The sequence below is a fragment of the Prosopis cineraria genome, unplaced genomic scaffold (assembly GCF_029017545.1).
Source record: "Prosopis cineraria cultivar Desert tree isolate PC_DT_omini unplaced genomic scaffold, ASM2901754v1 PC9, whole genome shotgun sequence".
In the NCBI taxonomy this organism is placed as follows: domain Eukaryota; kingdom Viridiplantae; phylum Streptophyta; class Magnoliopsida; order Fabales; family Fabaceae; genus Prosopis; species Prosopis cineraria.
This window is the reverse complement of record NW_026555340.1, coordinates 21,678,717-21,705,835: the sequence shown is the minus strand read 5'-3', so window position 1 is coordinate 21,705,835 and position 27,119 is coordinate 21,678,717. Positions and strand designations below refer to the sequence as shown.

Below are 27,119 nucleotides of genomic sequence, written 5' to 3'. Positions count from 1 at the left end.
GCTCTTCCTTTCTGTTTGTGTGATATTTGCTGTGAACCCAAATTGAGTTCACACAGTAACTCTGTTTCTACATAGAAACTAAACCAATGCAAGCATATCAGGTATATTTTCTTCCTCCTCTACTCACAAGAGCCAAGAGGCAAGAGAGAATGCATGACTTGGACCTATAATTCCCCAGATATTTGATTATTTTAAATCCCAATTCCTCTAGTTTTTATTTTTATTTTGAATGTGCACCTGGGATCTGGAGACTTTCAAACCATGGCTAATCTGGATCGAGCTAGGTTGGATCATAAAGATAGTACGCTTTCTGAAAAAATATTTAACACTATATATTTAGAGCTCAAACTCGAGACCTCTAATTAAGCTAGCATAGCTCCTAACAAATTTCTTTAGTTTTTAAATAAACAGTAGTTTGCAGACTTTCCCCACACAACTACCCAACCAAACAAGTATGAATATCCACAATAGAGATGGTAGAATGTGCATAAGTACTAGGAATTTTTTTTTGGGATAAAGTTTTAGACTTGGTCTTTTTAATATATAGATGACCAGAATAAACGGACTAGATACCAAACAGAGGTATGCCAACCCAGATCATTTGTTTGACTATTTCCAACTTTTGTAATAAATACCAAGATGCCTCCAGCTGCATAAATCCAAAGTGTTGAGAACCCAGAATTATTCAAAGATTGTAATAGTCACTTAATGAAGACCAGAACTTAGAAAAATTTAACTCACAGCCACTCCAACTTATCCATTATCATCCCCTTTGATCATTCCTGCATATTGCCCAGAACTTAATAAAATTTAACTCAGATCCAGAACTTTGCATAATATATAATGCTGTTATTTATTTTTCCAGTATTAAATAAAGCTTACAGAGGATGGCTTGGTAGAGAAATCGTACGGCACAATTCTCATAAACAGTTAAGAAAATATTGATCATTCCTGTATATTGCAGACCCAGGAATTCCCAGTAGATTGCTATTTTGTTGAAGGATAAAAAATTTCTCATGGACACACATAACCCTCTCACTTTAAGTAGAGAACATCTTCCCATGGGTGGCGATAGAGTGGTTGTTTCAGTCTCTTTTGGTCAAAAGTATGCCTGAAATGTCAATCAAAAACAATGATTGGGATGAAGCCTTGATCACTGTGTGTAACTGTACACTTTCAGTATCATGAAAATAAGCAGGGGAGAATTTGAAATTCTGAACTCAATTGATTCAAAGACGACGTGTACTCTAGAAGCGTATGATTTCAATTTTCAAGTTGGAAACTACCAAAACCATAGTTTTGGTAGTTTTCATCATGAAACTAAACATGCTCTAAATCATAACCAATGAATTATGAGCTTATATTTTTCAGCTCAGGAGCGTCTAGTCATCTCTCGTATTATTGGCAATGACCAATAATGATAATTGGTATATTTGACGAGGACATAAAGGATCAAAAAAGTCCAAAATTTCAAATAATGTGTCACTAGCCTCCTTACCTTACAGCATGGTCAAAAACACATCTGATTTTTACATGAATGGATTTTGCTTCAGTGTTGGCCATTGAAAATATAATCTACACGTAACTATCTAGCTTCTGTTTTCAATCAATTCCAAGGCAAAAACGGTAAAATTACAACAATAAAGATTGAACTTTAACTTACCCAATCAGACCAATGGAACGAGCTAGTACAAAGATTCCATTCAGATAGCCAATTTCCACAATTTCATCAATCTCTTGCTTGGTGAACATCCCATTACCACCAAGTAGATCCAAAAAGAGAGATCCAATTGCACCATCTATGTTAAGAATCAGGTTATTTGCCTTTGAGAGGGTGTAGGTTTCAACTTGAACAGCATATTCCATGTATTTCACAGAAGGAAAATGAGCGCGTGCAAAGTTCTGCAGAAGCTCAACTCTCTTATCTTTGTTGTCCCTATTCTTGACCCTTTTTCACAAAGAGGAACCAAGCTTCAGACATTTAAGTTTGGGTTAAAGACAATTTTCCCCCCTAATTTTTTTTTAAGAGTGCTAGGTACCTTATATTGAAGGATAGAACAATATCCCCCCAAAACAATTTTACTTAGGAGAGAATCACCCTTATTAAAGACCAATCATTTTTTTCGTTATCAGCCAACATAGAATAGTTGCGGGGCTCACATATAGTGACATTTTGACCCATTTTGACCATTTGATAGGAGCCAAAGAAGCTTGAAGTGGTAATGACAATGATAGGAACCAGGCTAGATTTGAGCGGCAAAACAGTGGCAAAATAGGTAAAAATTTCTTGCTATCACTCTACTTAGATCCCACAACTATTCCACGTCAATAAATAATAGAGAAGATGATAGGTCTTTGATGGAAAGACGATTTTGCTCCTAATAAAAATTATTTAGGGGGGATATTGTCTCACCTTTAGGTACAGGATGCCCAACGCTTCTAGAAAAAAGTTTTAGGAAAAAAATGATTTTTAACCCTTTTACTCCCAATAATATTAACACAGCAACTGAATGGATGTCAAATAAGGAACCAAAAAAAATATTGCATTACCTATGCCTAATTCCTGGCACACGAATGTGCTTCTTTTTCATGCCTTCAACAAAATCATAAGGTGTAAGACCCTGACATCACATAGCATAGAACCTCATGTAATAGTTTTAGGAGATCATGTTGGATAATCAAAGTTGAAGCATGCCAGGTTCACAAACAAAGCCTTTGAATCATACCCTATCATAAGCATCCTTGAAGTAGCGTGCAGTATCATCAATGGCACCGCCAAATCGAGGACCAATAGTGAGCAAACCTGTTTGAGAATTTGTTACTTATTGGATGGAAATTTGACCCCCAAAAAACAAAAAAAAAATCCTGCTCGATCTATCATTTTTAGCCAAAATTCAAAAGAAACATCAAATGCATGTAATTTACCTAATACAAGACTGGAAATAAGGTCCTTCCCAGCTCTTGCTGTCACTATTGTGTTGTGAGCACCAGAGGCACAAGGACCATGGTCAGCACACATCATGATGCAGATCTGACCAATGCAATGAATCAGCAAGATAGAAGCTAGAAGATGAAATCAACAATTTACTTTGGAAAGCAGTAACTATATGCAAAACTCGCAAGGAAGTATCTATACAATTTGTTGCACATACCAGTTTTCATACAAAAAGGGGGATCAAATTTTGACTATGTTTCCAAAAAAAACATAGCTTTGTTTAGCCTACCTCAATAAATTGTGTACAATAACGAGGAAGACTGCGTTTGAACCACAAAAGAGAGATAACATCACCCACACCATAACCCATTTCAATAATGGAAGACATGGGCACACCAGCATAGCATTGCACCTCTCCTATAGAAAATATTGGGTAAGAAATTTAGTTCAACCTTTGAGTCTGAGCAACAAACAACTCATTTCCAAGTTAAAGCATTATAGGAATCACAACATACCCCTTTCATCAGAGATTGTGGAAATAATATGAGTTGGAACACGGACTTTTCCACTCTTAATTGCAGAGTTAAGGTCCTCAGGGACCTGTGCAGGAGTAAACTCCTTCACTGGTGTGATCTTCCCTTCTCCAACCTAGCAAATATGATGCCCATTATAAGATTATAGCTACATGAGGAAACTAGAGACTTCTTTGGAGCATCACTCCCTACTCACATACTGATAAATAAAATCTCAAGCAACAAGCGAGCTAAACTAACCAATTTCTCAAACGTTTCCTTTATAGCGTCTTTGAAAGCTTCAAAAGAAGTGGTAACAACAGCTCCTGCTTCCCTTAATGCTCGATTCTTTGCTAGAGTAGACTCCATCTCTCCATCACTTTTAGCTCCCTAATTTATAGAAGTTCCACTAAATATTAGAAATGCTCTTTAATTGATACTTAGTCAAAGATAATGGATCAGTGACATGCAGTATGACCAAATTTTACTTCTGAGTTGAAGAGTTGCACACAGGCTTCATTGACCCAGGCCACAACTGGTTTGGTCACTTTCCCTTGTTTTAGTGATTCCACTAGGGAATATTCATCACGCCCACCAAGTTCTCCAAGTACAACAATCATTTTAACCTGTAGCTCAAACAAATCTACACTGATCATGGACAACAAAAAGAAATTCCATTGTATTCTAATCAGCTAGCCATTAGTTGTGGTTACAATATGTGCTATGCAATTCTCCAGGACAAAAAACAGTTTACCTGTGGAATGTTGTTAAATCTTAAGATATGATCAAAAAGTGTGGAACTGTGGGAAACATCCCCTCCAATGGCAATGCCTATAACAAAAGTACAGTCAACATAAGCATAAAGAAGTGCAAAAGGATAAAAAAAAAAAGAAAAGAAAATCCTCATTAGCACCTTCATAAATTCCATCAGTTACACGTGCAATTGTGCTGTATAATTCATTGGAGATCCCACCCTATAGTTCATTAAGGTTATGTTCTCTGAGAACCATCATATTTTACAGATTACACAATGCAAATAAATGTAGCTCAAGCTTAGTGCTAAATAACCAATCAAGCAACTTATTAAAATTTCCTGAGCCTATCATTCGTACAATAGCTGTGATCACCGTTAGTTAATCTTCTTTTAAAATAAAAGCAGAAAAACAGTTACGAATGCCATGGAGTTCAATTATCCAAGTAAACTACCATTTTGTGCTATTATGATGCACTGAATTTCTGTAGTGAAATTGATATTGTGCTTCTCCATTTAACTATCATGTCATAATCATTTCCATTCTGAAATCAACAATGACATTGAGTTCAATATTCACCATAGATCTGCAGGAATTTAGTCTCTATTTTGCAATATAACTGAATAGGACGAAAAAGTAAATTAAATTTTAGGATAAAGCTTATCAAATAACACTGACAAATATCTTCCAGCCTTTTAATGTCCTATTGTCTATACATCTAAGTCATTCAAATATCTTCAATGCAGCATCCAAGAAGCCAGTTAAATGATGAAGAAATCAAGTAAATGTCAAGAAACTAAAACTTAATTTTAATATTAAAATCACAGCAGTGGATCGTTGTGTTCAGCTTTAGTGCAGGTGTGGACAAACCAAGTATCACATCTAAAATTTAAGAGTGCACCTTTTCAAAAATCCAACAAATCTCAAATTTTCTTAACATAAAACAGGTGAGAATTGCAGGAAGATTCACAGGGAAAGTGGATAAGAACTTCACTGAGGCCTATTTAAGTGATAGAAAATCCACAAATGAAAATAAGAAAAATGAATAACTACAGACGGATTTAGAAACAAAGCCAATAGATCCAGGCCTGTACAGCTTGCATTGAATAATATTGTCAATTTTTCCAGCTGTGTCACCTATCTTAAAAGCACCAGCTTGAATGCCTCCAATAGGGGCAGGGCCAATAAAAACCTAGGACATCATCATGGCCAATAAAAAAAAAATTTTTCTCAGGTTAGTATCTTTAGCTATTTAGCTGAATTGATTGATATAAATTCCTTTTCTCCCCTCACCTTATTGTTTGCTTGTGCATATGCAATCAATTGCTTAGTGCCTGCCTCAGGAACACCTTCAGCAATAATGGAAACAACTCTAATAGTTGGTTGCTTCAAAGCGGCCATGGATGATGAAGCAGCACTGCAAGCAATAATTCGTTTTCATTGAACTACATAATTAAATTAGATCACCAAAAATAAATAATTGTGAGAATATTTTCAAAATGAATAAAATTGTATCCTATAAAGTCATGTCCTTATAAATTAAGGACCTTATATGAAAGGTTAAATGAGGGACACAACGCTAAAAGTCCCTGAGGTTATGTCCTTGTAATACCAAAAGACACGTTCAGAAGGTTATGAAACCAAAAGCTGTGATAACCACCACTTGGTGAAAGATTGTGTTATCTAAGTAAACCTTCGAACTAAAAAGATGTTACTCTTTATGAAGTAACCTTTGATGGATAGTATTGGTTCATGAAACGCTATGGCTCATATGGTTATATTTTCTTTATTGAAGAGTTATGTTACTTCAAAAGGCACCACTTCATTGTCTATGATTATTTCTTACCACCATTCAATTCACACATAAATCCAAACTCAGGTCAAATTATCACTTTACAAAAGCCATTATTGTTTTGGCTTGAGTATTGAGAGTGCAAACAATGCTCAAGAACCTTCGTCGTATCTTGAATTTTTTTCCCCCTATCAACCCAATTTGAAACCAAAGTTTGGAATAGATGGGAGCAAATTAAACCTAAATGGAAGTATTGCCCAAGTTTTGAAAACATTGTGCACAATATTCTTACTTATCTCTTCTTCTACTTTTCAAAGAATCATTGCCACCAACATAAATTAGTGAATTAATGAATTCTGACCTTCTAAATGATTCAAAATTGATGAAGACATTGGCAGTGGGATGTGCAGCACAAGCTGCTTCAATGCTGCAAAGCAAGAAAACTTAATGCTGAGAAATTATAACATGTGGACAGAAAAAAAAAAAAGTTAGTGACTTCAAATGATTGAATAAAACACCTACCTTGCATGCACTGGGATGGAAATTTCCTCCTGACCGAAAAAGAGCTTCTGGAATCCCTCTGAACCAGGATTGATTATTGCTGCAACTGATGGTGTTTCCCTTCCTATAACATCAAAACCAGATTTTTTTTTTTTTTCATTTCTATTGAAATTTGAAAGCAAACAATCATGTGATTATCCTATTAGATATTCTCCCATGAATCGATACAAACCACAAAGGAAATCAAAATCAAGCATGCTCTGGATTGGAAGTTGCTTGTAGTTGTAAAGCAAAGCTTGAGTTGAGCGAGAGAAGAGTTGTCCAGTTGCCATGATGATGAAGGAAACGAGAAATCTGAGGGCATAATGGTCTGTCAATTTCTAGATTACAGCAGAAACAACCTAGAAGAAGAATAACGGGACGCCACAGATTCATATAAACACAAAAACACAGTTCATACTGCATGGTAGATCAACTTGTACATGATTTTTTTTTTTTTAAAAAAATTAAGATAAAATTTTAAATTAAAAACATTTCCTTTATCAGTAATGGCCAACAGAGTTTAGCATCTTTCTCTCTGCTGAAACATTTGCTACCAACTCAAGTTAGTTAGGTTTTTGTCCCATGATTGAGTGTCAGATTTTCATGCCTATAGATGTAGTATACTTAGTTCAAAGGATTCACATTTTTATCTTAAGTAGCCGAAGAGATTAACATATGACATAGAAAAAATGAAGCATATTTTGTCTCTCACCAAAAATATCAATTATCACTTGACAAATAAATTCCAGAAATGAATAGTAATAAGCAGTGTGACCGTAAAATCTTTCCTTTGACAAAAAAAGGATAACAAAGGTCGTCAGAATTCAGATAAGAAAGTAAGGCCTCATTAACTTAGCAGATAAATACGCCAAGATCAAAGGGGAAGGGGAAAATAAACTATAATGATAAGAGTTGTATTTTTTTTTTAATAATTTTTTACCAGAGTGCTTTTTGTCCCTTCATATTTAAAATAATAAAATTAAGTCTTTATCTTTCAATTTTTTCTTTAATAATTAAATGTAATGGGCTACTGATTTGTGCCATTGAAGCATGACCAAATGAGCAATAAATGAGCCATGTTCTTGTGAACAAGATTAAAAATTTTTTTGCACGTAATTCTTTGTTTTGATATTATGATATTTTGTAATTTTTATTGGCAACATATATTATGATATTCTTTAATTTCAATACAATTAATATGCATATACTTTTATAATAATAACATAATAATTAAAATATGAAAGAATGTCAAATTTTTATGCTGATATTTAATTAATTCCTTTGTTGGAAAAACAAAATATATAACATAAAAATTGACAAAGAGAAATTGTATTATCGTAAGTCATGAAAATTGTAGTTTGTCTCAAGCTCTGTATAAAGTATTTTTTTTATAATTTTAATTCGGTGGGTTTTGACTCTTCATATTTAAATTAATAAAATCAAGTCTCTATCTTTCAATCTTTTTTTCTTTAATAATGAAATGGAATGGGTCATCAATTTGTGCCCTTAAAACATGACTTAATAAGCAACAAAGGAGCCATATTTTGTGTGAACAAGATTAAAAACATTTTGCACGTACTTCTTAGTTTTTATGTCAAGATATTCAGTATTTTTGTTGGCAAAATGTACGCTGACATTTTCAATTAATGTGTACGTGTACTTTTCTAATAATAATATAATGAGCGTGCGTGCGTTCAAACAATCAAGTGCATCATTTTCGATTAAACTGTAAATTTATCATACTTTAATCAGACAACTTCAAAATAAAAGAAATCATCTACTCTTACCCTAACATAAATTAATAATGTTATGGAATGTGTTCCTCACTTGTGTGCCACATTTTAATATGCTTTACAGCCATCGATTTGTTTTGGGAAAATCATTTCATTGCAAATTTGTATGAAACGACATCAAATTTTTCACAAAATTATTCACAGGCTAACATTTAACTTAAAATTAGTTATCTCATTAAGATGTTTGCACGCTATTATTATTGTTTCAGCTCCAGATGAGCACCTTCAGATTTTGACTGGAATGAAAATTCAGTTTCCAGCATGGTAATTTTCTTTTAATCAACTTTTGTTTTAAAACGAAATCTGTTATAGTAGTATAGCACCTTGACATTAACCATCTTTACAAGTTTACAACCATTGCATGATCCATTGAAAAGGAAATATGATTTAGGGTCTTTTAAGGTAAAAACCTTTCTTGGTACACACACAGACAGACTAGGCCTATATAACATTTAGGTCCTGTCCTGTCATTCTTTTCTATATCTTTCTTCAATAAACCATTCAGTTGTTGTCAAGGATTGGCACTTTATTTTTGAGATAGTTTTGAATAAGAATTGGAAAGTATTAACGTACAATCATCTCAACATTCTCACAAAAATGATTTAAGTAGATTGGCTCGTAAATAACATATGAAGTTCCTACTTCTATCCTTCCATATCTGATGAACTGTTTCTCGAACTATAATTTCCACCTGAATATAGACACTTGAATATTCCCCTTGCATAATTGTACTAACCGGACACAACATACCTAATTCTGAGCCAAGGTTTTGGGCCATATTTTCAATCCTACATATAAACAGCCTCATGAACCGACCTGTGATCAACTTTATGCAGAACACTGAATCCTGGTGTGAGATATGATCATTGATCATTAACACTTAAAAGGTCCAACCAAAGCAAGAGCTTCTTTAAGAGCCAGCAAGAGATGATCTGGATGATCCTCAACACGAGCAGCTATACCATGCTGGGATTGCATGGCTCTCAGCGCTCTTCCTACAATCTGAACAAAGTTATTTACAGTCAGTTACTACTAGCCACATTTTACGTTAGCTGAATATCAGTGGAAATTGGGTTGGCCACAAAAAGAGTTCGAATTTTATAATTACATGGCATGCGTCGGGATTGAACAAATGTTTGAATCAAATGCCAAACTTAAGCGTATGTTTTACTAACCAACTTGGACTGATCCAGTTTCCTCCACTGAGTACATGAACAATTCTGGTCTTTAAATTGTCATAAAAGTCAATAATCAATAAAAAAAATGTAAAAAGTTGTACTGCTACTCATTTCAAGTTCTATGCAAATGCACAATATTCTCTGTTGTTTGGTTAAATCATTGACAGTTAGTGGATGCATGATTAAGTTCTTGAAAATAACATAGTTTTACTCAATTTGACATCTCTGCGTCACTTGATAAAGTGATTAATATATATGAGTTTGTTATTTTTAAGGATAACCTAGTTCACTATTCCAGAAACCAAATCCAAATGTGCAGATAAATTTAGGTGATACATAATTAGCTTAATCAATTGAAAATAAAAAATGGATGATAAAATATTAGGCGAACACTGTGAATGACCAACCTTACGTGCGTAGCCCCCATAAGCTACACCCCCAATTAAAGCATGGGATGAATCAGCTGAACAGGTTCTTGAGGTTGCATAATCTGAATTCTCCAGGAAAAATGAGGAAAACAAATGAATGGTAATGATACAGCAAAAGAGAGAAGCAGAAGAAAATGAGAAGGCCAAACAAATGACATTATTACCGGCAACAGCAGTTGTTTGGAAAAGTCCCTCTTTCTTCAACCCATCTATCGTGTGAGCATTAGTTCCACCAGCCAGTTGAAGGAAGCCTACCATTTAGATACAGTTAAACATTGAAAGAATCTTTAGAAGTTATACGTGAAGGAATAGACTTAAATAAAATTCCTTTGGTGTTTAATGTTAAGTTCCCTAGTAATGTCATGCAGAGTTATAAAAAGAAATTAATTTGTCACGTTTTTTATTGGTGATCACGGTAGCAAACACAACTATTGCCAGGTTTTCTGCACAAATAAATCAGCATGTTTTCATGGACCACACTCAATTTTCATACAAACCAGGAGGTCTGTCTCTTGCATTTGCCATTTGTACAGCAAAGGCAATAGTCTCCTTAGTTGCTCCTCTCCCAATATCGCCACTCATGGGACGGCCATCCAACTTGGGTTTATATAGAGAAAAGAAGGGTTTATTAAAAGGAAAAGAGAAATTGAAATAAACTTCGGCTTATGATAATAAATAAAGTCGTAAATACTAAATTTGTGTTTTTGACACAGCTAAATAAAGGCATACCTGCCATAAGTTGAAGCTTTGAAGATTGGGTTTCATGATAGAAAATATTTCATTCATCAAGGATATTGTTGAATCCCCACCATTTGGTAAGCTAACCTAGAAACCCAGAGGCTAAAAGATTATTTAAAAGCATTGCTTGTAGTCATCAAATATTAGAAAGGTTGGAGGTTATACTTGCCGCTATTAGCTTCAAATATCTTACTGAATCTCCCAGAGCAGTCCATAGTTCTCTGAAGAGATTAGTCCGCCTGTAGAAGAGTCATAAATAAGAAGAACAAATATGATTAGTTTAACTTGAATTCTGAAACATAAAAATGACATTTTGAAATTTGAAGTCTCTTCTACATGGAGAAATTATGCTTCACTGTTCTTGTAAAGAATCATTTCAACCCAAAAGTTTTAGTAATTATGTGAAGACCAATAATGATTTTATCGTAATCTCTAACAAGTCACAACAAAGTGCATTGGACTTTAGGTTTGGATAAAAGCACTGGCTGACAAGTCTATCCTATCTCAGGCTAAAACTTTAATTAAGAGGCTGGGGGCCAACAATGACGGAATCTTTGTATATAAAGGGCTCTGGTATCATGTCAAAAACCACTCCAACTCAAAAGTTTAGCCTATTAAATTATTTAGCAAAGGACTATAAATGTTTTACCATTATCTCTCGCATAGCCAAACCCTCCTGCTTCGAAAAATGAACATAGAGAGAAAGGCCAGTGTTTAGGAAATGATTACATTCCATGCATAAAAAAATTGAGACAGTGTACTTATTAACTTGCTAGTAAAAGTTTCAAGAAAGTCATCATGAAAATTATCACCCTCATGATTAAAAACAGCTTCCTGTAAAATTTAATATTCTCAACTTGATGGGCAAAATTACCTCCCACTTGTATGTATCTCTATAGCATCAACATCATCTCTCTTCATGAGATCAGCAGTTGTAGTAGCGTCTCTTATATATGTTACCTCTCCTGGATCAAAGTAACAAATGGATAATGTGAAGATATGGGGAAAAAAAGCATGGCAGTTATAAGGAATCTCGCCTGAAATGAATGAATAATGAAGTTACAAGCTTAAAATCTTAAATGGAGGAAGAAGTTCCCACTTATTTTATCATAGGGGCAAACTGGAAAGCAGCGACCACAGCCATAGCAGCGTTCAGTTATAACTCCATCCTGCATGTTTGTGACAATTCAAACTTTTAGAACCTTTGACCTCCCCGGGGGCGGGGAAGAGATAAACTTGTCTGTATAGAATTAAATGATGAGATTTTCCGTAAGGAAAGACCTTTAGTACTCTCGGTATTTGAGTTTCATAAGAACTTCCTATTGTTGAATTCTCCTGGAATGATATTGCATTAGCAGGGCACACATTTACACAGGGCCTTGAGCAGTCTGCTGGACAGTCATCTGGATCAAATTCTGCAGAGAAGGGATTGCGGACATCTTTAATAAATTGCTAACAAGTGATAGATCAACTATGCATTGATACTTTTACTTAAGCTGAATGCATTTTGTGGCTCCGTTTTCATTTGAGAAAATCTTTTAATATAGAATTCATAAAATATGACAATGCTCTCATAAATAATGGCATGTGATATTTTATCAATATAATATGTACTCACGGATCTAATGCCACAGTTATGGATAGAAATGAGAAATTCAAGTTTACATTCAGAAATCATTCTGCTTGAAGATAAATGTTGGAATGAAGAATAGCCTTCCTCTGCATACTTTATAAGTAGACAAATTCAGCTAGGGAATTGTCATCACCACTCTAAAATTGAATCTCAAAGACTTTTAGGGAGAATTACATACAAGTCTCACTCAAGATAATTAATTACTCCTAGGTCCATTGACAACTGAGCTGTTATTAAGTCCATTGACAATTGTGCTGTCATTCTCCTAAGCTCAATTGTCAACTGACCTGGGAGTAATTAATTGTCTTGAGTGAGACCTTAAAGTAATTCTCCCAAAATTTTATTTCAAAGTTATTTGGGTCATGATCTACTTCAAATAGTGCACACAATCATATTTGAAAAGTTTTTTGTTGAATATTCATCATTGGTTGCCTGATTCAGATACCAAATGTCCTTAAATCTATAGTAATATGCAAAAAGAGAATCATAATCTATAACCGTGAATGTAGATTGTTTAACATCATTATAATCTTTGTCATATATAATTGAGATTGAACTTCCAACACAGGAATTATGGATGAAACTATAATAAAATAATGATATGGTGGATTACATGCTTCATTAGGACACAAGAGTTATTCAGGTACGGAAAATGTTAGAACACTTAAACGTCGCATAGATGTTTCAAAGATATCTGACCTAATCTGAAGTTCATATATACTGCTGCAAATAAATTCCCTACCGGCCTTACGAAAGTGAAGATCTTTATCATCATTGACACTAATCATCAGCCATGGTCTTCGAAGGTTTATAATGTCTTTTGCTATCTCAATTCCTTCATTCACTGCATTGACCACGGATGCATCAGCAGCACAGTCAATGCAGTCAACTGCAACCATATAATTCAAATAAATTAAATTCATATTCCTCATTGAGATCCACATATGGATAATGGTGAAAAGTAAAGCACAGTGGATATTAATAGACATCCTAATCATTCTAGCATTTAAAATCTTATATAGCATATAGTATGAGATATATATTCAAAAATCTAAAACGCCAAAAACAAATGTACTAATTTAAAGCATCTGTTTTTCAAATGCCTCATAAATATATCTTTAAGAAGCCCTTTGGCCTATTGGTATCTCATACTCCTTGGCATCTTAAATATCATATTATAGAATAGAACACCAAAGTATATGATACTGTGATATTTGATAGTTATAGTTAAAGTACTAGAAAATTATCATAGAAAGGATATAATAAAGCAAAAAATGATGTGTATTGAGCGCTCTATGATTTTTAGATGGTGTGAGATAAGATGTCACCTAACATGGTGTCATATCCTATAGTGACGCATTGACAGTGACCCATGACAACTTAAATACCCAGTTTACCATCCATAGAGAGGTAATCTCTGACCAGGCCATAGTCAATATTTAGTTATGACTTATGAGGAGGGAGATTGAAAAACACATATAGTTAACACCAACATAGTTCTAAGAAAAAAGAAAAAGAAAACTTACGGTGCACCATTCCACCCTCCCTCTGTATCGCCGCTAACATTTATGACAGCGTACCAATACCATTTGAACTATGACAGCGTACCAATAACATTTAGAGAGGTAACCTCTGACCAGGCCATAGTCAATATTTAGTTATGACTTATGAGGAGGGAGATTGAAAAACACATATAGTTAACACCAACATAGTTCTAAGGAAAAAAAAATGAAAACTCACAGCGTACCATTCCCCCCTCCCTCTGTATCGCCGCTAACATTTATGACAGCGTACCAATACCCTTTGTCCTCTATATATTTTACAAATGGAGATTAACGTATAACAAACGCTAATTCCACGAAGAAGATGAAACATCAGTATGTTCTATTACTTCCCCCAAAATAAACTATAAATATCTTACCTCCAGCAAGAGTGTAAACCAGACTGAGGTTCCTGATATCAACAACATCCTAAAAAGAAGGTTAGGTTTTAACAAATGGAGACTAAAAAGTAAGAGTTAGGGTATGGGAAACACGGGGAATCATTAAATTGAGTTTTAGTTTCACACCTCAAAGCTCGCTCCACAAATGAGCTTGACCCAGTTGCCTTTCTGGAGAGCTTCGAGTGGAGAAGATGTAATAGAACGAAGCCCAGCATTATTCACAATGCTTTTGACATTGTTAACACATTTCTTGCTTCTCGAATCCACTTTCGCTGAAATACCATAATACACAATGCCGTTAGAGAGAGGAAGAGGGGGAAAAAGAAGAGAGACGAAGAACAACCTTGAGGCGTAGTTAAAATTTGTGTATTGCAGGAGATTCTCAGAGCCATCCTGGCGTAGAGGCTGAAGTTGCCACGTACGAACAAAGTAGAGAACTTTTTTTAATGAGGATAAGAAATCATTTTTATAAAATATAAAAAAAGATAATAATACTCCGCAATAAAGTTATAAAGTTACTTTACAATATCATGAATCTGAACGTAAATTCCAATAAAGAGTGTCCACGTGTCAGAAAAATCTGCTTTTCGGATGAAGTCTCAGCCAGTTAAGTCTTGTGGCCACGTGGTTAAATTTAGACCAGCGACTCTTATTTTGCACAATTACTCCACTACCCTTCCCACACTTCTTTTCTATGGTATGGGCATGATTCCTATTTTATTGGCTTGGACTTTTTGTTGAATGAATAAGTTTTTTTTTTTTTTACAAAAAAAACAAACATGTTTGAGTTATTCCCATTTGGCCTTTTATTCTTCTAATCATATGACGTTTAATATTAAAAAAATGATTTAGACTCATGTGTTGTTAAATTCAATATGAAAAGCAAACTTCTCAATATAAAATTTTATCTATATCCCAAATAAAAAAACACAAATAAATAATTTGTCAATTTTAATTACAACTTTCTATTATTTGAGTATCATGTAATTAACGTTGTGCTTATCCATCTGATATTATAACTTTGCTCATATATTTATTCGATTAATTTTTTTATCAAATTTTTTTAATTTCAATTAAATTGTAATGAACACAAGGTAATTGAATAGAGGTGATAAATAGTAAACAAATTTTTAAACATATATCCAAACTAATAATAATTGAGGGGAAGGGCTAAAAAGTAATTGTACAGGGTCATCTTCCTCTTCCACATCCCGCCTCACATTTTCAGTGCATGTAAAATCGAAACAGTTTGTTCAGAAATGAACTCCTTCCTTCTTTCTTCTTCATCCTCTTCCTCTTCCACTTCCTGCTCTTCCAACTTCACAATCTTCACTCAGTCTCAAAACCCTAACCATCTCTTCAAGTTCAGATTCAAATTACCCATTTTGCCCTCACACTCCTCACCTTCGCACCATATCGCCGTGAATCCACAATGTTCTCTCAGGGACTCATCATCCACCACAGTGCTCGAGAAAAAGCCCGTTTCTACCCAAACGTTGGACGACGTCGTGTCCAGAGAAGCGGATTCCGGCAATACTGTCTCGGCGGAGGATAGTGTGCTGGTAGTTCGCCGGCCGGTGAAGGAGTTTTCCGGCGAAGAAGAGAAGCAGCAGGTGGAGGATTCCGACTCAAAAACTTTGGCGATCGATGCCGGACTTAAGGAGTTTGCCAAGAAGATGCCGATGTTTGAGCCGGTGAGGGTCGAATCTGAAACTAAAGAGAAGCCGCTTGTTGTGAATTTGGACTTGGCGTTATACCGTGCGAAGGTTTTGGCGAGGAATTTCCAGTATGAAGAAGCTGAAGCAATGCTTGAGAAGGTACTTCCCCCTCCTCATCCCTGTGATCTGACGACACAAACTAACAAACTGTATTTAAGTTCTGTCCCCGGGAGTTATTTGTCAATTTGGTGGACTGTTGCTGACTTTTGATTTTCCCCCCCCTAATCTGGGGAAAAAAAGTGTATAGAATATTGGCCTGAAGATGGTCGACCTTATGTGGCACTGGGCAAAATTTTGAGCAAGCAATCGAAAACTGCTCGGGCAAGAGAAATATACGAGAAGGGTTGCCAGACAACTCAAGGAGAAAATGCTTACATTTGGCAGGTTAGCCTTAAATTATGTTTTTCGCATTGTGATCATGAGTATAATTGTTTTTGGTTTGGATTTATGGCCAAAATAGAATTAGGAATTACGAGGGTTCAGCTTCGGCTTAAGCTCAAATTTACATTCAATCAAATAAGTGACGTCTATCATGTAAGGGCAAGTAGTGCTTTGAATTCATGAACTAAGCTAGAGCCTGGCCCTTGTGTATTTGCATATAAATATGAGTGTACCGAAATATATTTTTTTAAGGAAAAATTTCCCCGAGCAAATTGGACAGCGATCTATGAATTTTTTTGTTTTTTTGTTTTTTTTGCGCACTTCGTCAGAATGGCCAAATTTTTCTCTTTTGTTTTATTAACCATATCCAGTTTACGGACTGAAGAATATTGTGAGACATAATATAAGGAAATGTAAAGAATGAGAATAAACAAATAAATTATATAGTTGGGCTAGTCTAGGCCCAACCTACTAGTTAGGGCTTTAAGGTAAATTCATCTTTCCCAAATGTTAGGCCTGGGCCTTCACCTATCCTATCTCAAGAACACCCCTAATCTTGGGTCACATTTTCTTATGTAAATTTGGGACCTCTTGAAGCTTATGCCCTAAGAAATGTCTGTATTTGTTCTTTTTGGAATTTGACTTGATACTGCCCTTATTTGTGTCCTTGTAAAGAGTTTGGAATAAAAACAAAATTGAAGGTGGGATTTCAGAATTATGTGCATGCATTGAAGCGTTTGCTGTTCCTATGCAATAGTTCACGGCATCTAAGTAAATTAAGATGCATTTCTTTCTCAATGATTTTTCTCAGCATCAATGCTGACAATGAAAGTTCATGTTCCCTCGCATCTTCAAGAATATTGATGAGTTACTAGCCAAAGATTCATGGTCATGGCCATAGCTGAGTCTGGATTATTCTTATACAATAATTAATTGCATGTAGGAGCCATGCTTCTTTTCTTTTTCTTTGTCTTTTTCATTTTACCTAAAATTATGCGTTTTCTGAGGAATATTTATGCCTATAACTGATTCCTGGCATACCAATATCCTTCAAGATGATACTTAATATAACCTCACAGTGAGAGTAGTTCATCTGTTAACATAAGGACTGATTGCTGCTAGTACTATGATATGCTGAATTTACTTTATTTTATTTTATTTGAACTGAAGTTAACACTTGAAAAATTCTTAAAACAGTGCTGGGCTGTTCTTGAAAAGAAAATGGGTAATACCAGGAGAGCAAGGGAATTATTTGATGCTGCCACAGTTGCTGATAAGAGGCATGTTGCGGCTTGGCATGGATGGGCTGTTCTAGAGCTGAAGCAGGGAAATCTAAAGAAGGCAAGGAATCTACTAGCCAAAGGTCTTAAACATTGTGGTCCAAATGAGTACATATACCAAACGCTTGCGTTGCTTGAAGCTAGGGCAAACCGGTATCAGCAGGCTCGATATTTATTCAAGCAGGCCACTAAGTGTAATCCTAAAAGCTGTGCTAGTTGGCTTGTAAGTCTTGATTGATCTGTAAGTTTGTAATGGATTCTAAACGTATTATTCTTGCAATTCTATCTTAATGTTTTAATTCTTTTTGATTTAGGCTTGGGCACAATTGGAGATGCAACAGGAAAACAATCACGCTGCCAGGCAATTGTTTGAGGTGATATATGCTAGCTTGTTGTAATTGGAAGACTTATACACGTTAGGCATTTTCCTTTGCTAGTTGCATTGATTGATTTCTATCCTTATGTTCCTTTTTGTCTCGTCCAAATAACAGAATGCAGTAAATGCAAGTCCCAAAAATAGGTTTGCTTGGCATGTATGGGGCATTTTTGAAGCTAGTGTAGGCAACATTGACAAGGGAAGAAAGCTTCTAAAGATAGGCCATGCTCTAAATCCTAGGGATGCTGTTCTCCTTCAGTCTCTTGCATTATTAGAATACAAACACTCAACTGCAAATCTTGCTCGGGTGTTGTTCAGGAGAGCCTCCCAATTGGATCCAAAGCATCAGCCAGTCTGGATTGTAAGAAATATCTTCACAAAGATCTTTCCAACTTTGAAAATTTTGTTGCTTCAGTTTGACTTTTCTACATGGTCTGTTGGTTAATGAGCTTGCAATGGTGAATTCTGTCTGTCTTTTGCTCTCAAATTTCTTTCTTGCTGTGGGACCTACTAGGAGATCCAATAATTTTTTCAAGTGACTAATTAGTTCATTTATGACATAATTCAGCTAACACTATTTATTGTCTTCATTTAGGTTCATATTGAAGTTTTAAGCATTACATTAATTGAAAAGTTTGGGAATATGCAGGCTTGGGGTTGGATGGAGTGGAAGGAAGGAAACTTGAATACGGCTAGAGAATTATACCAAAAGGCTTTATCAATTGATTCAACCAGTGAAAGCGCTGCCCGGTGTCTGCAGGTAATAAGTGACTTTTGATGTGGCTACTTCTTGTTAGTTAATTGGTAGAGGTCTACTCTTTGCCCTCAATGCCTCGGGAAGTTTAGTCTCTGTTGCCAGTGGAGAACACTCCTAGTGTCTCACCCCTAAAGGCCAAAAAAAAAAAAAAAAACCCCAAAAAGAAAAGGCTTCTCATGGCTAGTGCCTTCCAATGCAGGCTTGGGGTGTTCTGGAGCAGAGGGCTGGTAATCTGTCAGCTGCTCGCAGATTATTTAGATCCTCATTAAGTATAAATTCCCAGAGTTTTGTCACATGGATGACTTGGGCATCATTGGAGGAACAGCAAGGAAATTCTATTCGTGCTGAGGAGATTCGTGATCTCTATTTTCAGCAGGTAACTTCCCGGATGAATTTTAAAGTATACATGGTCCACAATAATTGATAAAAAGTTAACAGAAGAATTTTTTTTCAACTGTATTATCTATTGCTTAATCTGAAGTGGACCTGATTATCTCATCACTTTGATTTTGAATTATTTACCCAGATCTATGGAGCACAAAAATAGGAGAAACTTAAAATACACGAGTTAATAATTTTCTAATATTGAATTCCTTCTCATTGATGTGACTTCCTATAGAAATGAGCTACCAAGTTTACTTGTACTGTTTTTCCCATTTTGAATCTATTTTTAAATTTTAAATGCAGTATGTTTCATGTCACAATTCTATATCGGTTGTAAGACATAAGTATTGACCAATGATCCAAACTCAATTTAGATAACTTTTTGCATTTCATTTTTTCACAATTTCTAATAAATAATTTGAAGGCCAAAATGTCTTGAACTGACATATGCTAATTCAAATTGCTGAATTTAGATAACATTCTTAGCTGATAATAAATTTACATATTTGAGATCTTCGGTTATTTTGATAAATTAAACTTTCAGTTCTTCAATTCTTTAAATGTTTTTGCCCTCGGAGCATCTTTCTTGTTTGTCATTTCTTAGTGATGCAGTTTATTGATCTTTCATTTTCTTCATTTACGTGCTCTTTTTTTCTTTTCTTTTTTTAATAACTTTTGAACTATCCTACATTAAAAATATTTTAACTTGCAAGCTAGACAGTTATTCCCCTTTTTGCCAACGCAAACCATATAATTGGTGCAACGTGATAGCAAGCAACTTAAGTTGGCCAAAAAAGAAAAAGATCGTGTGCAAATTAAAAATATGCCTGTTTCAATTTTATTTTGTGTATTATATAGGATTTTATCATGCATATGAGCTCCCTAGAAATTGATACTTGCAATTTAGATTTTCTACAATATTGCTCACTACCTAATGAATGCTCTTTCTACACCTTAGATCCATTACAGAAGCTTTTCATTGTGCTTTTTTAAGGTTAAAAATTCATTAACGAGTAGGATTACCTGGAGAAGCAAGAACCTGAGAAAAACAAACAAGGAAATTCGCAACAACTAATGCATCCAAATTCAACTAGTTAAACCTAGATGTAAGATTCAATATATTAGACGATCAATGGTATTAACTCTTAATTCAGCTCTGCTGCTTGACCTTTTACGAAAATGATACTTGATGTAAGACCCTTTGCAATATTTATGAAAGATTCGTGATTTTTTGGGATAGTTTGGGATGTGCCTTGATTGGAAGTATACTTCGCTACACCCACTATCTAATGACTTTAATAGAAGGTAATTTTGAAATGTTTTGACAACAAACTTTTTATCCATTTATCACATGATTCTCGTCATACTAATAAAGAACCTTATGACTGACATTTTTCTATGCCATGATTCAATCATCATATTTGCTTCGTACTGTGTATATTAAGAAAAGTGAAAAAAGGAGCAAAAAATTAAAATATCATAGTAGTTTTTCTCTGCTCAACTCAATCAGAAGGGCTAACTTTTTTGAAACACATTTCATCTCATGCAACAGCGAACTGAAGTTGTTGATGATGCTTCGTGGGTTATGGGGTTCTTAGACATTATAGACCCTGCCATTGACAGTTTGAAGAGGCTCCTAAAAGTGGACCAGAATTTGTACAGACTAAATGATAACAATGCTGATTCAGAGTCGACTACCCCATCTCCTAGCTCCATTGACGGTAATGATGTGGATAGTGAAAGTGGTTTCAATGTAGATGCTTTTGTTATGGACAGGTTATCCCTAGATACTTCCAAACTCGATGATCTGTTGGAAACACCTAGAAATTCTTTCTCCAAGAGAAGCTTGTCTCCAAGAAGAATATGGAGATCATCGGACAACAGGCTGTCAAAGTCTAGCATCACAGCATAGTGTATTATAGTTTAGGATTGGCTTTGAGCAACACAGATTTGTGTCATGTGAAACAGGCCGTAGAATTGTACATGTCTGTCTTCCGGTTAAAACAGAGCATCCTAAGAAACAGCTTGTAAAGATACCAAAGAATCATTGTCACCGAGATTCTTGTATTCAAGTATTCCAACATGAAAAATAGTTATAATAAAGCAGTTACAGAGCTATGGATTTGGTTCTCATGCCTGTTATTCTAGAGGCATGATTTAGCAATAAATAGGATAGGCTTGTAATTTATTTCTTGATGATTGTATTTTGGATGGACTCTTGATGTTTGATTGTGAACCATAAAAGTCAGCCAAAATATTATAGTATGGAAATATTGGTCAACTTACCCCGGTTAAATTATTAAACTGTTAAATCAGTATTTTAACTGGTTTAATATAATTGTTGGTTTATACTAGTTCGATCACTTCAATTATAGTTTTGATCATTAGTTTTTAAATCAATGTCTTGACTAGTTTAACAACCAGCTCAGTTTTTAGTACCTTGCATACTACAGACTAGATTTTGATTTTATTTATTGGGACCCATGAGACTATCACACATTGGGGAGATCCTGATCATAGGAATATATCTGTTTAGGAATAGAAGGAAGACGCTTATGAGTCATGATGTATTGCTTGGTGATTGTATTTTGGATGGACTCTTTGATGTTAAAGCCAAAAATGCAGCCAAGATATAAAACTGATATTATTTAGTGGGATCCGTGACATTATTACATGCGGGGGAAATATGTATATTGTTTTTTCTTTTTCCTTTTTGAAGACAGAAGTTTGTCTAACGTTACTATAAATTTTAAGGAAGCATTAGTATAACCCTACTATTTTTACTTGCGTTCCGTCAGGAATATCTGTTGAGCCCCTGGGCCATTTTTTGATACATGTGCCAAAGATTTGATTTGAAGTATATGAGAAAGGAACTTGATTAAAAAATAAAAGAAGAGAATTATACACAAGTCTATCAAAACACATTTAAATATCACAATACTCGTTTATAATAAGTTATCGTTTTCATTTATTATGTTGTAAATAGACGTTATAGTATTTAAATGTGGTACAAGGGACCTTAAAATAATTCTCCTCAAGAAAAATAGTTATTAACACTTATGTTAATCAATAGTGATGTCGTATTTTTGAAATAAGGAGGGATGTTTTAAAACTAATTTTATTTGATTTTTCAATCTCCTGAACAGAATAACCACCCCCACACAGAGATCCAAAGTGTGAAGAAAAATTAAAAGAATCAAATATATTAGGTCAACTTGACTAAAATTTCATATTGCATTTTCAATAGATACAACACTATCAATTAAAATATGAAATCTATATTAAATCATGCGCTATTTGAGTTATGACTAATGCAACTATTTTCTCATACATAAGACAAATATGGGGAAAAAAATACAATCATTACCAAACAAACAGAATCAAAATATTAATCACGTTATTATAAGTTTTAACCCTAAAACTCTCTGGGATCCACAAACACATTCCCAATCTCTCCCTTCATGAGCAGTTCATCATTTTGGTCACTGTGACCTGAAAGTCTCTTGATGCACCAAAGATCATCAATACATGACAGAGAAGCATTACGAGGAACAAAGTTTATGAGAGAATCACCCAACCCTAACTCAGTCATAATCACTTTGCATCCCTTCATGCTCTCTCCCAACCTTGAAGTGAACCTGCAAATAGATTCCATGAGCTCTCCAAGATTCTCTCCTCCATGGAGACCATAAATGAAGAGAAACCCAAAAGGCCTGGACAGTGAAGAACCACTCAATAACATTCTCAGACAAGGGAAGATATTCTCTCCTGCATGATTCAGAGTATCATGCAGAAGCCTAAGTGGAGGATGAAGATGATGATTTCTGTGTTGAAGATCATAATTTGCTTCAGTCATTAGCATCATTCCATATGCTGAACATGATTCAATTAGAGCTTGGACTTCTTCCATTGAACCAACCTTCACCTTTGTAGTAACAAACCCAAGTTCCTAGGCTTAGCTTCTCGTTCAAAATAGATTCCATGTCAGTGGGAAACATGTCTTTGGTCTTGAAGCTTTTTCTGTGCAGAGAAACTGCGTGTTCTATCTGCAACTTGTCTATTTTGATGTCCCTCACTGAGATATGTTTTGGTAGTGGAGAAGAACTTGTGGGTTGAACAAAGATGACTAGTGAGCTTAGGTTGAAATAGTTGCATTTCTTTGTGAATAGGTTGCTTCATTTTTCTTCTCAGTTGCTAGTATTGTGTACTCAACTCCATTTCTCACCATCCATTCTTCAACTGATCTGATGAGTTGTAGTCCAATCCCTTCTCTCCTGAACGAGAGAGAATTTTTTTCAACTTTCACTGTAACATTATATAATAATCTCCACTGCAGAATTCAATTTCAGAACTTTATATTTCATTGAGGTGATATTTCCTAAATATTTCAACCCTCCTAAATATTGCATTGAGGTGATAATTCCATAACACACAAAGAGAGAGTTGTGCTTTAAAAATCGTTTAATGGGAAAAAAATATCCTTGACCCAACAAAAAAAATGAAATTTTTATTTTATTAATTAGACAAATCTTGATACATGTCATCATAACAAAAAAATATAGCTTGATGACAAAAAAACGGTTTAACCATTCTATCCTCTCCTGCCCAATGTCTAGTCAGGTAGCTTGATCCAATGACTATGGCTATATTTGTTTTAACATTTTCAACTCTAAAACTTATCTTTCCTCAAACGCAACAAAAAACATGTTTGTTAATGTCCTTGTAGCCTAGTGGCATGTAAACTCTTGTAAGGGGGAAAGTTGCACGTTCAATTTCACTTGCAATCTCTCAAACCATTAATGCCTACCCTTATAATTCAAGAAATAAAAAATAAAAATAAAAATTTTACTTTTGGAAAAACGGTCATTTTATGGCACCAAAACTGAATAACAAGCATGCTAAATGTTGTCCATTATACATATGTTATTAGTTAAATCAAGCCACTTGACTAGATGTTGAATAAAAGAGTACAACATAGTTTTTAACCCAAAAAAAAATCAAATAAAGTACAACAGCAAAAAAAAAAAAAGTGAATATTACCTAGAAGGAGGAGAAACTCTAAGTCCTAGTATAGAACCCATCTTCAAGATTGAAGCAGAATGAGTAGTCACACTCTTAATGCATCCCCTTACCACTCCCACAAGCTCTCCATTTTCAAGCAGTTCAGCAACCAGTATGCATGTCATTGTCAAACAAATTAAATACAAATATATTGTTCAAATTATAAACCCATATGTGAGTGTGCGTGCGTGTCTGCATGTGTGCGTGTAACTTAGTCGGTAACGTACCAACATAACATGAAGAGGATAAAACCTAATCCTTGATAAAGGGTGAGCTGTCATAGTCATGTTGGTGAAATAGAGACTCTCCTTTTGGTGACAATATTCTGAATTTCAAGATTCTTCTCAAGCTTCCCCACTTGTTTAATTTAGTATCTCTTTCTTTATCAAACTCTCTTATCACAACCTTTCTCTCTGCTAATATGCTCTTTTTCTTTCCTACTCATCTCTTGCCTCTTCCTACTGCACCCTTACATAGACACACACGTACACACACTTGTGATGTGTGGTTGTGTGTCTCTAATTACAATGTATGATTTTGATACAGACATATGGTGAAGGATTGAGTGGATTTGTGATATTTTTCTTCCCTTCCTGTTTTGTCAGTGTTCATATTAGTGTGTTGTGTGGTTGTCCCTCCCACAGTACCATTTCAATGTCATCTTTTCTTATTTCTTCCCCTTATTGTTGTTCAAGTGTTCACATTGATGAGTTTGTTGAAATTAAGAATGGAATCTAGGAAGACATCTTCATATATACTCAAATTAGTCCTTAACTTTTTTAAAGAATTTCTTGATTCTTAATATGAATATAATTCTAATTTAATATTTATACATAATTTCTTGAATGTTGTGTTTCTCTCTCTTATAGGAGCAAAGTTGAAATATTTTTTTAAATTTTATGACAAATTTAATGAATCAACTATTTGTCACGAGTCCCACATCGAGAAGCCTCATAAGTATTGTAAGGTTTATAAGTGTGAGGGATCCTCTCACCCAATATGCTATTCTTCTTTACTTTTGATAAAGTAATTTAAAATGACTTATAATAAAATCAGGAAGGAATATTTGTTATTGTAATAAGCATGATTTATTAGGAAATGGAAGAGATTTCATTTGACATTAATTACTAAACTTATTTATGTATCTCCTTTTAAAGTCATAGCTAAAAAAAAAAAAACGCAGAGAGGGAGAGCATTCAACAAATCGCTTTGGGCATGATGCTTGCTCAAGCCCCGACAATATTATTTTTGATTACACAATTATATAATTTAATTCATACTTAATCGGACACATGGAAAGGACTATGATTTTCTTATAAAGATCCTGTTACTGCTTCTTCTTCTTCTTTTGCCCTTACTTCTAATCCATGTATCTAATTAATTTACAACAAGCAGATGTTGTTTACAAGTCATGAACAATGTGATTTACTGTATAGAACTATATATAAAATATGGATCGCATTATTTAGCTTTATAATATCTAATGATATGATATCCTACTATCTCGTTTTTTGGAATTTTATTCGTGTAGAGTTAAAACATAATGACCATAAAACTTTTGGCTTTTTAAAATTGTCTTAATTATAAATTTCGTCTTTAGAATTTAAAATTGGATAAAACTTAGCTACTTAATCTTGTATGCTTACTGTACTTTTATCTAATTAAATTAAGATGAAGATTTTAAGGTGTTAAGAATGTTAATAATAAAATTTTATTATAAAATAAATAATCTACAAATGATACGCATATTTGATTTAATTGGAGAAAAGTGCCTGTTAAATATACTCTTATTGGATTTTACTCAAATCAAATATAAATTTAAAATTAACAGTGCAAGTTTGGTGTATATATTTTCATGGTTGAACTAGACAAATATTTTTTAACTATTAAAATATTTCACTAAAACTAGATTATGAGTCCTTACTTTTTATAAGATTTAAGGTAAGCCAAATTCCTGTGATTAATGAAAAAACATTTTTTAAAAAATATTTTATTTTATATGCTGATATACACGAAGTTGTCCTGCAATAGTGAGTAATTAATAGCCTTACAAAAATTATCCTTATGACCCTTGAATTTGTTGATTTCTTTTCTTGTTTGCTAATAGTATATCACTTCAAGATGTGAGTGAGAAGGGAGAGAAGCACATCGAAAATAGAATCTCCATGTCTTTATCGAATATTCTCCCATAAACAAAATGCTGGAGAAAATATTTTGATTGCTATTCAATTTTTTTATTCCATCACCCAATATTTTAAAAACTTGAAGATATTACCACCATTCATTCAAACTAATACAAACTCTTCATTGTGTAGGATCGTTATTACCAACAGCAACCTCACAGTAATGGACAAAAAAGAATATTTTTATTGCTATATATATATATATATATATGCAAGTTAGAAGGGTTTCTAATAATATTAATGAACAAAAAAGAGATTTTTTTCCTCACAATGTAGGTTATGGTTGAAGGGTTTATGAACAATTAATATCACATGTGATGTATAGAAGGGTGTTTTTTAGAAAAGAAATTAGAGATGCACATAGAAAAAATAGGATAAGTGTATTTCTCATTTCATTTCTTAAAAAAAAAAAAACAACTTTCTACTAACCAAATATTTATGAGTGTAGTTTGAAAATATGCATCTACATTCTCTTCTATCCTTTCTCTTCAGTATTATTCAAACAATAATTATTCAAGATATTAGTATTTTTTGTTAAATTTTATTTTGATAGATTGAAACTTAAAAGGGTGGTTTTGCAAATTACTCCCTCCGTTCAAAAATATAAAATATTTTTAACTAAATTTCACTCCTATAAAGTAGTTACATACTTTTTAACTAACTCTTTCTTTTCATATTTACCCATATTAAATACCCTACAATAACTATAAAGTCATTCATTAATAGAGGCATT

At 34.1% G+C, this 27,119-nt stretch overlaps 4 protein-coding genes across 13 annotated transcripts; 1 reads left to right on the top strand and 3 right to left on the bottom strand.

Annotated features, from left to right (window-relative positions):
• Positions 1-1,009: 1,009 nt before the first annotated feature.
• LOC129319191 (ATP-citrate synthase beta chain protein 1-like) lies at positions 1,010-6,824 on the bottom strand. The gene is made up of 16 exons (XM_054964184.1): positions 6,725-6,824; positions 6,514-6,616; positions 6,353-6,418; positions 5,493-5,616; positions 5,257-5,391; positions 4,361-4,421; positions 4,202-4,278; positions 3,918-4,073; positions 3,709-3,837; positions 3,451-3,583; positions 3,225-3,352; positions 2,926-3,031; positions 2,727-2,803; positions 2,551-2,621; positions 1,664-1,948; positions 1,010-1,111 (listed from the first exon to the last, which is right to left on the bottom strand). The coding sequence occupies exons 1-16, from the start codon at positions 6,822-6,824 to the stop codon at positions 1,036-1,038; spliced, it is 1,827 nt and encodes a 608-aa protein (XP_054820159.1). The 3' UTR covers positions 1,010-1,035.
• A 2,089-nt stretch (positions 6,825-8,913) lies between these two features.
• Positions 8,914-14,714, bottom strand: LOC129320792 (uncharacterized). 6 transcript variants are annotated; one of them, XM_054966397.1, is made up of 13 exons: positions 14,590-14,714; positions 14,373-14,518; positions 14,226-14,274; positions 13,047-13,193; positions 11,953-12,086; positions 11,771-11,840; positions 11,546-11,636; positions 10,841-10,910; positions 10,663-10,758; positions 10,431-10,530; positions 10,098-10,184; positions 9,913-9,995; positions 8,914-9,329 (listed from the first exon to the last, which is right to left on the bottom strand). In XM_054966397.1, exons 1-13 carry the CDS (start codon positions 14,636-14,638, stop codon positions 9,201-9,203), a joined length of 1,251 nt encoding a protein of 416 aa, XP_054822372.1. In that variant the 5' UTR covers positions 14,639-14,714; the 3' UTR covers positions 8,914-9,200. The 6 variants fall into 6 exon arrangements, 5 of the variants coding, with proteins under 5 accessions (XP_054822372.1, XP_054822373.1, XP_054822374.1 ...); XM_054966398.1 differs by having other exon boundaries at positions 13,047-13,148; XM_054966399.1 differs by having other exon boundaries at positions 14,226-14,257.
• Positions 14,715-15,476: 762 nt separating this feature from the next.
• LOC129320984 (protein high chlorophyll fluorescent 107) lies at positions 15,477-21,407 on the top strand. 5 transcript variants are annotated; one of them, XM_054966696.1, is made up of 9 exons: positions 15,478-16,063; positions 16,205-16,348; positions 17,543-17,848; positions 17,940-17,999; positions 18,117-18,362; positions 18,651-18,761; positions 18,958-19,134; positions 20,137-20,248; positions 20,695-20,834. In XM_054966696.1, the coding sequence occupies exons 1-8, from the start codon at positions 15,506-15,508 to the stop codon at positions 20,215-20,217; spliced, it is 1,683 nt and encodes a 560-aa protein (XP_054822671.1). In that variant the 5' UTR covers positions 15,478-15,505; the 3' UTR covers positions 20,218-20,248; positions 20,695-20,834. The 5 variants fall into 5 exon arrangements, with proteins under 5 accessions (XP_054822673.1, XP_054822671.1, XP_054822670.1 ...); XM_054966698.1 differs by lacking the exons at positions 20,137-20,248; positions 20,695-20,834 and adding an exon at positions 19,285-20,118 and having other exon boundaries at positions 15,477-16,063; positions 19,042-19,134; XM_054966695.1 differs by lacking the exon at positions 20,137-20,248 and having other exon boundaries at positions 19,042-19,134; positions 20,695-21,407.
• A 1,150-nt stretch (positions 21,408-22,557) lies between these two features.
• Positions 22,558-23,052, bottom strand: LOC129319665 (probable N-acetyltransferase HLS1). Its single transcript, XM_054964754.1, has one exon. It carries the CDS (start codon positions 23,050-23,052, stop codon positions 22,558-22,560), a length of 495 nt encoding a protein of 164 aa, XP_054820729.1.
• Positions 23,053-27,119: the final 4,067 nt, after the last annotated feature.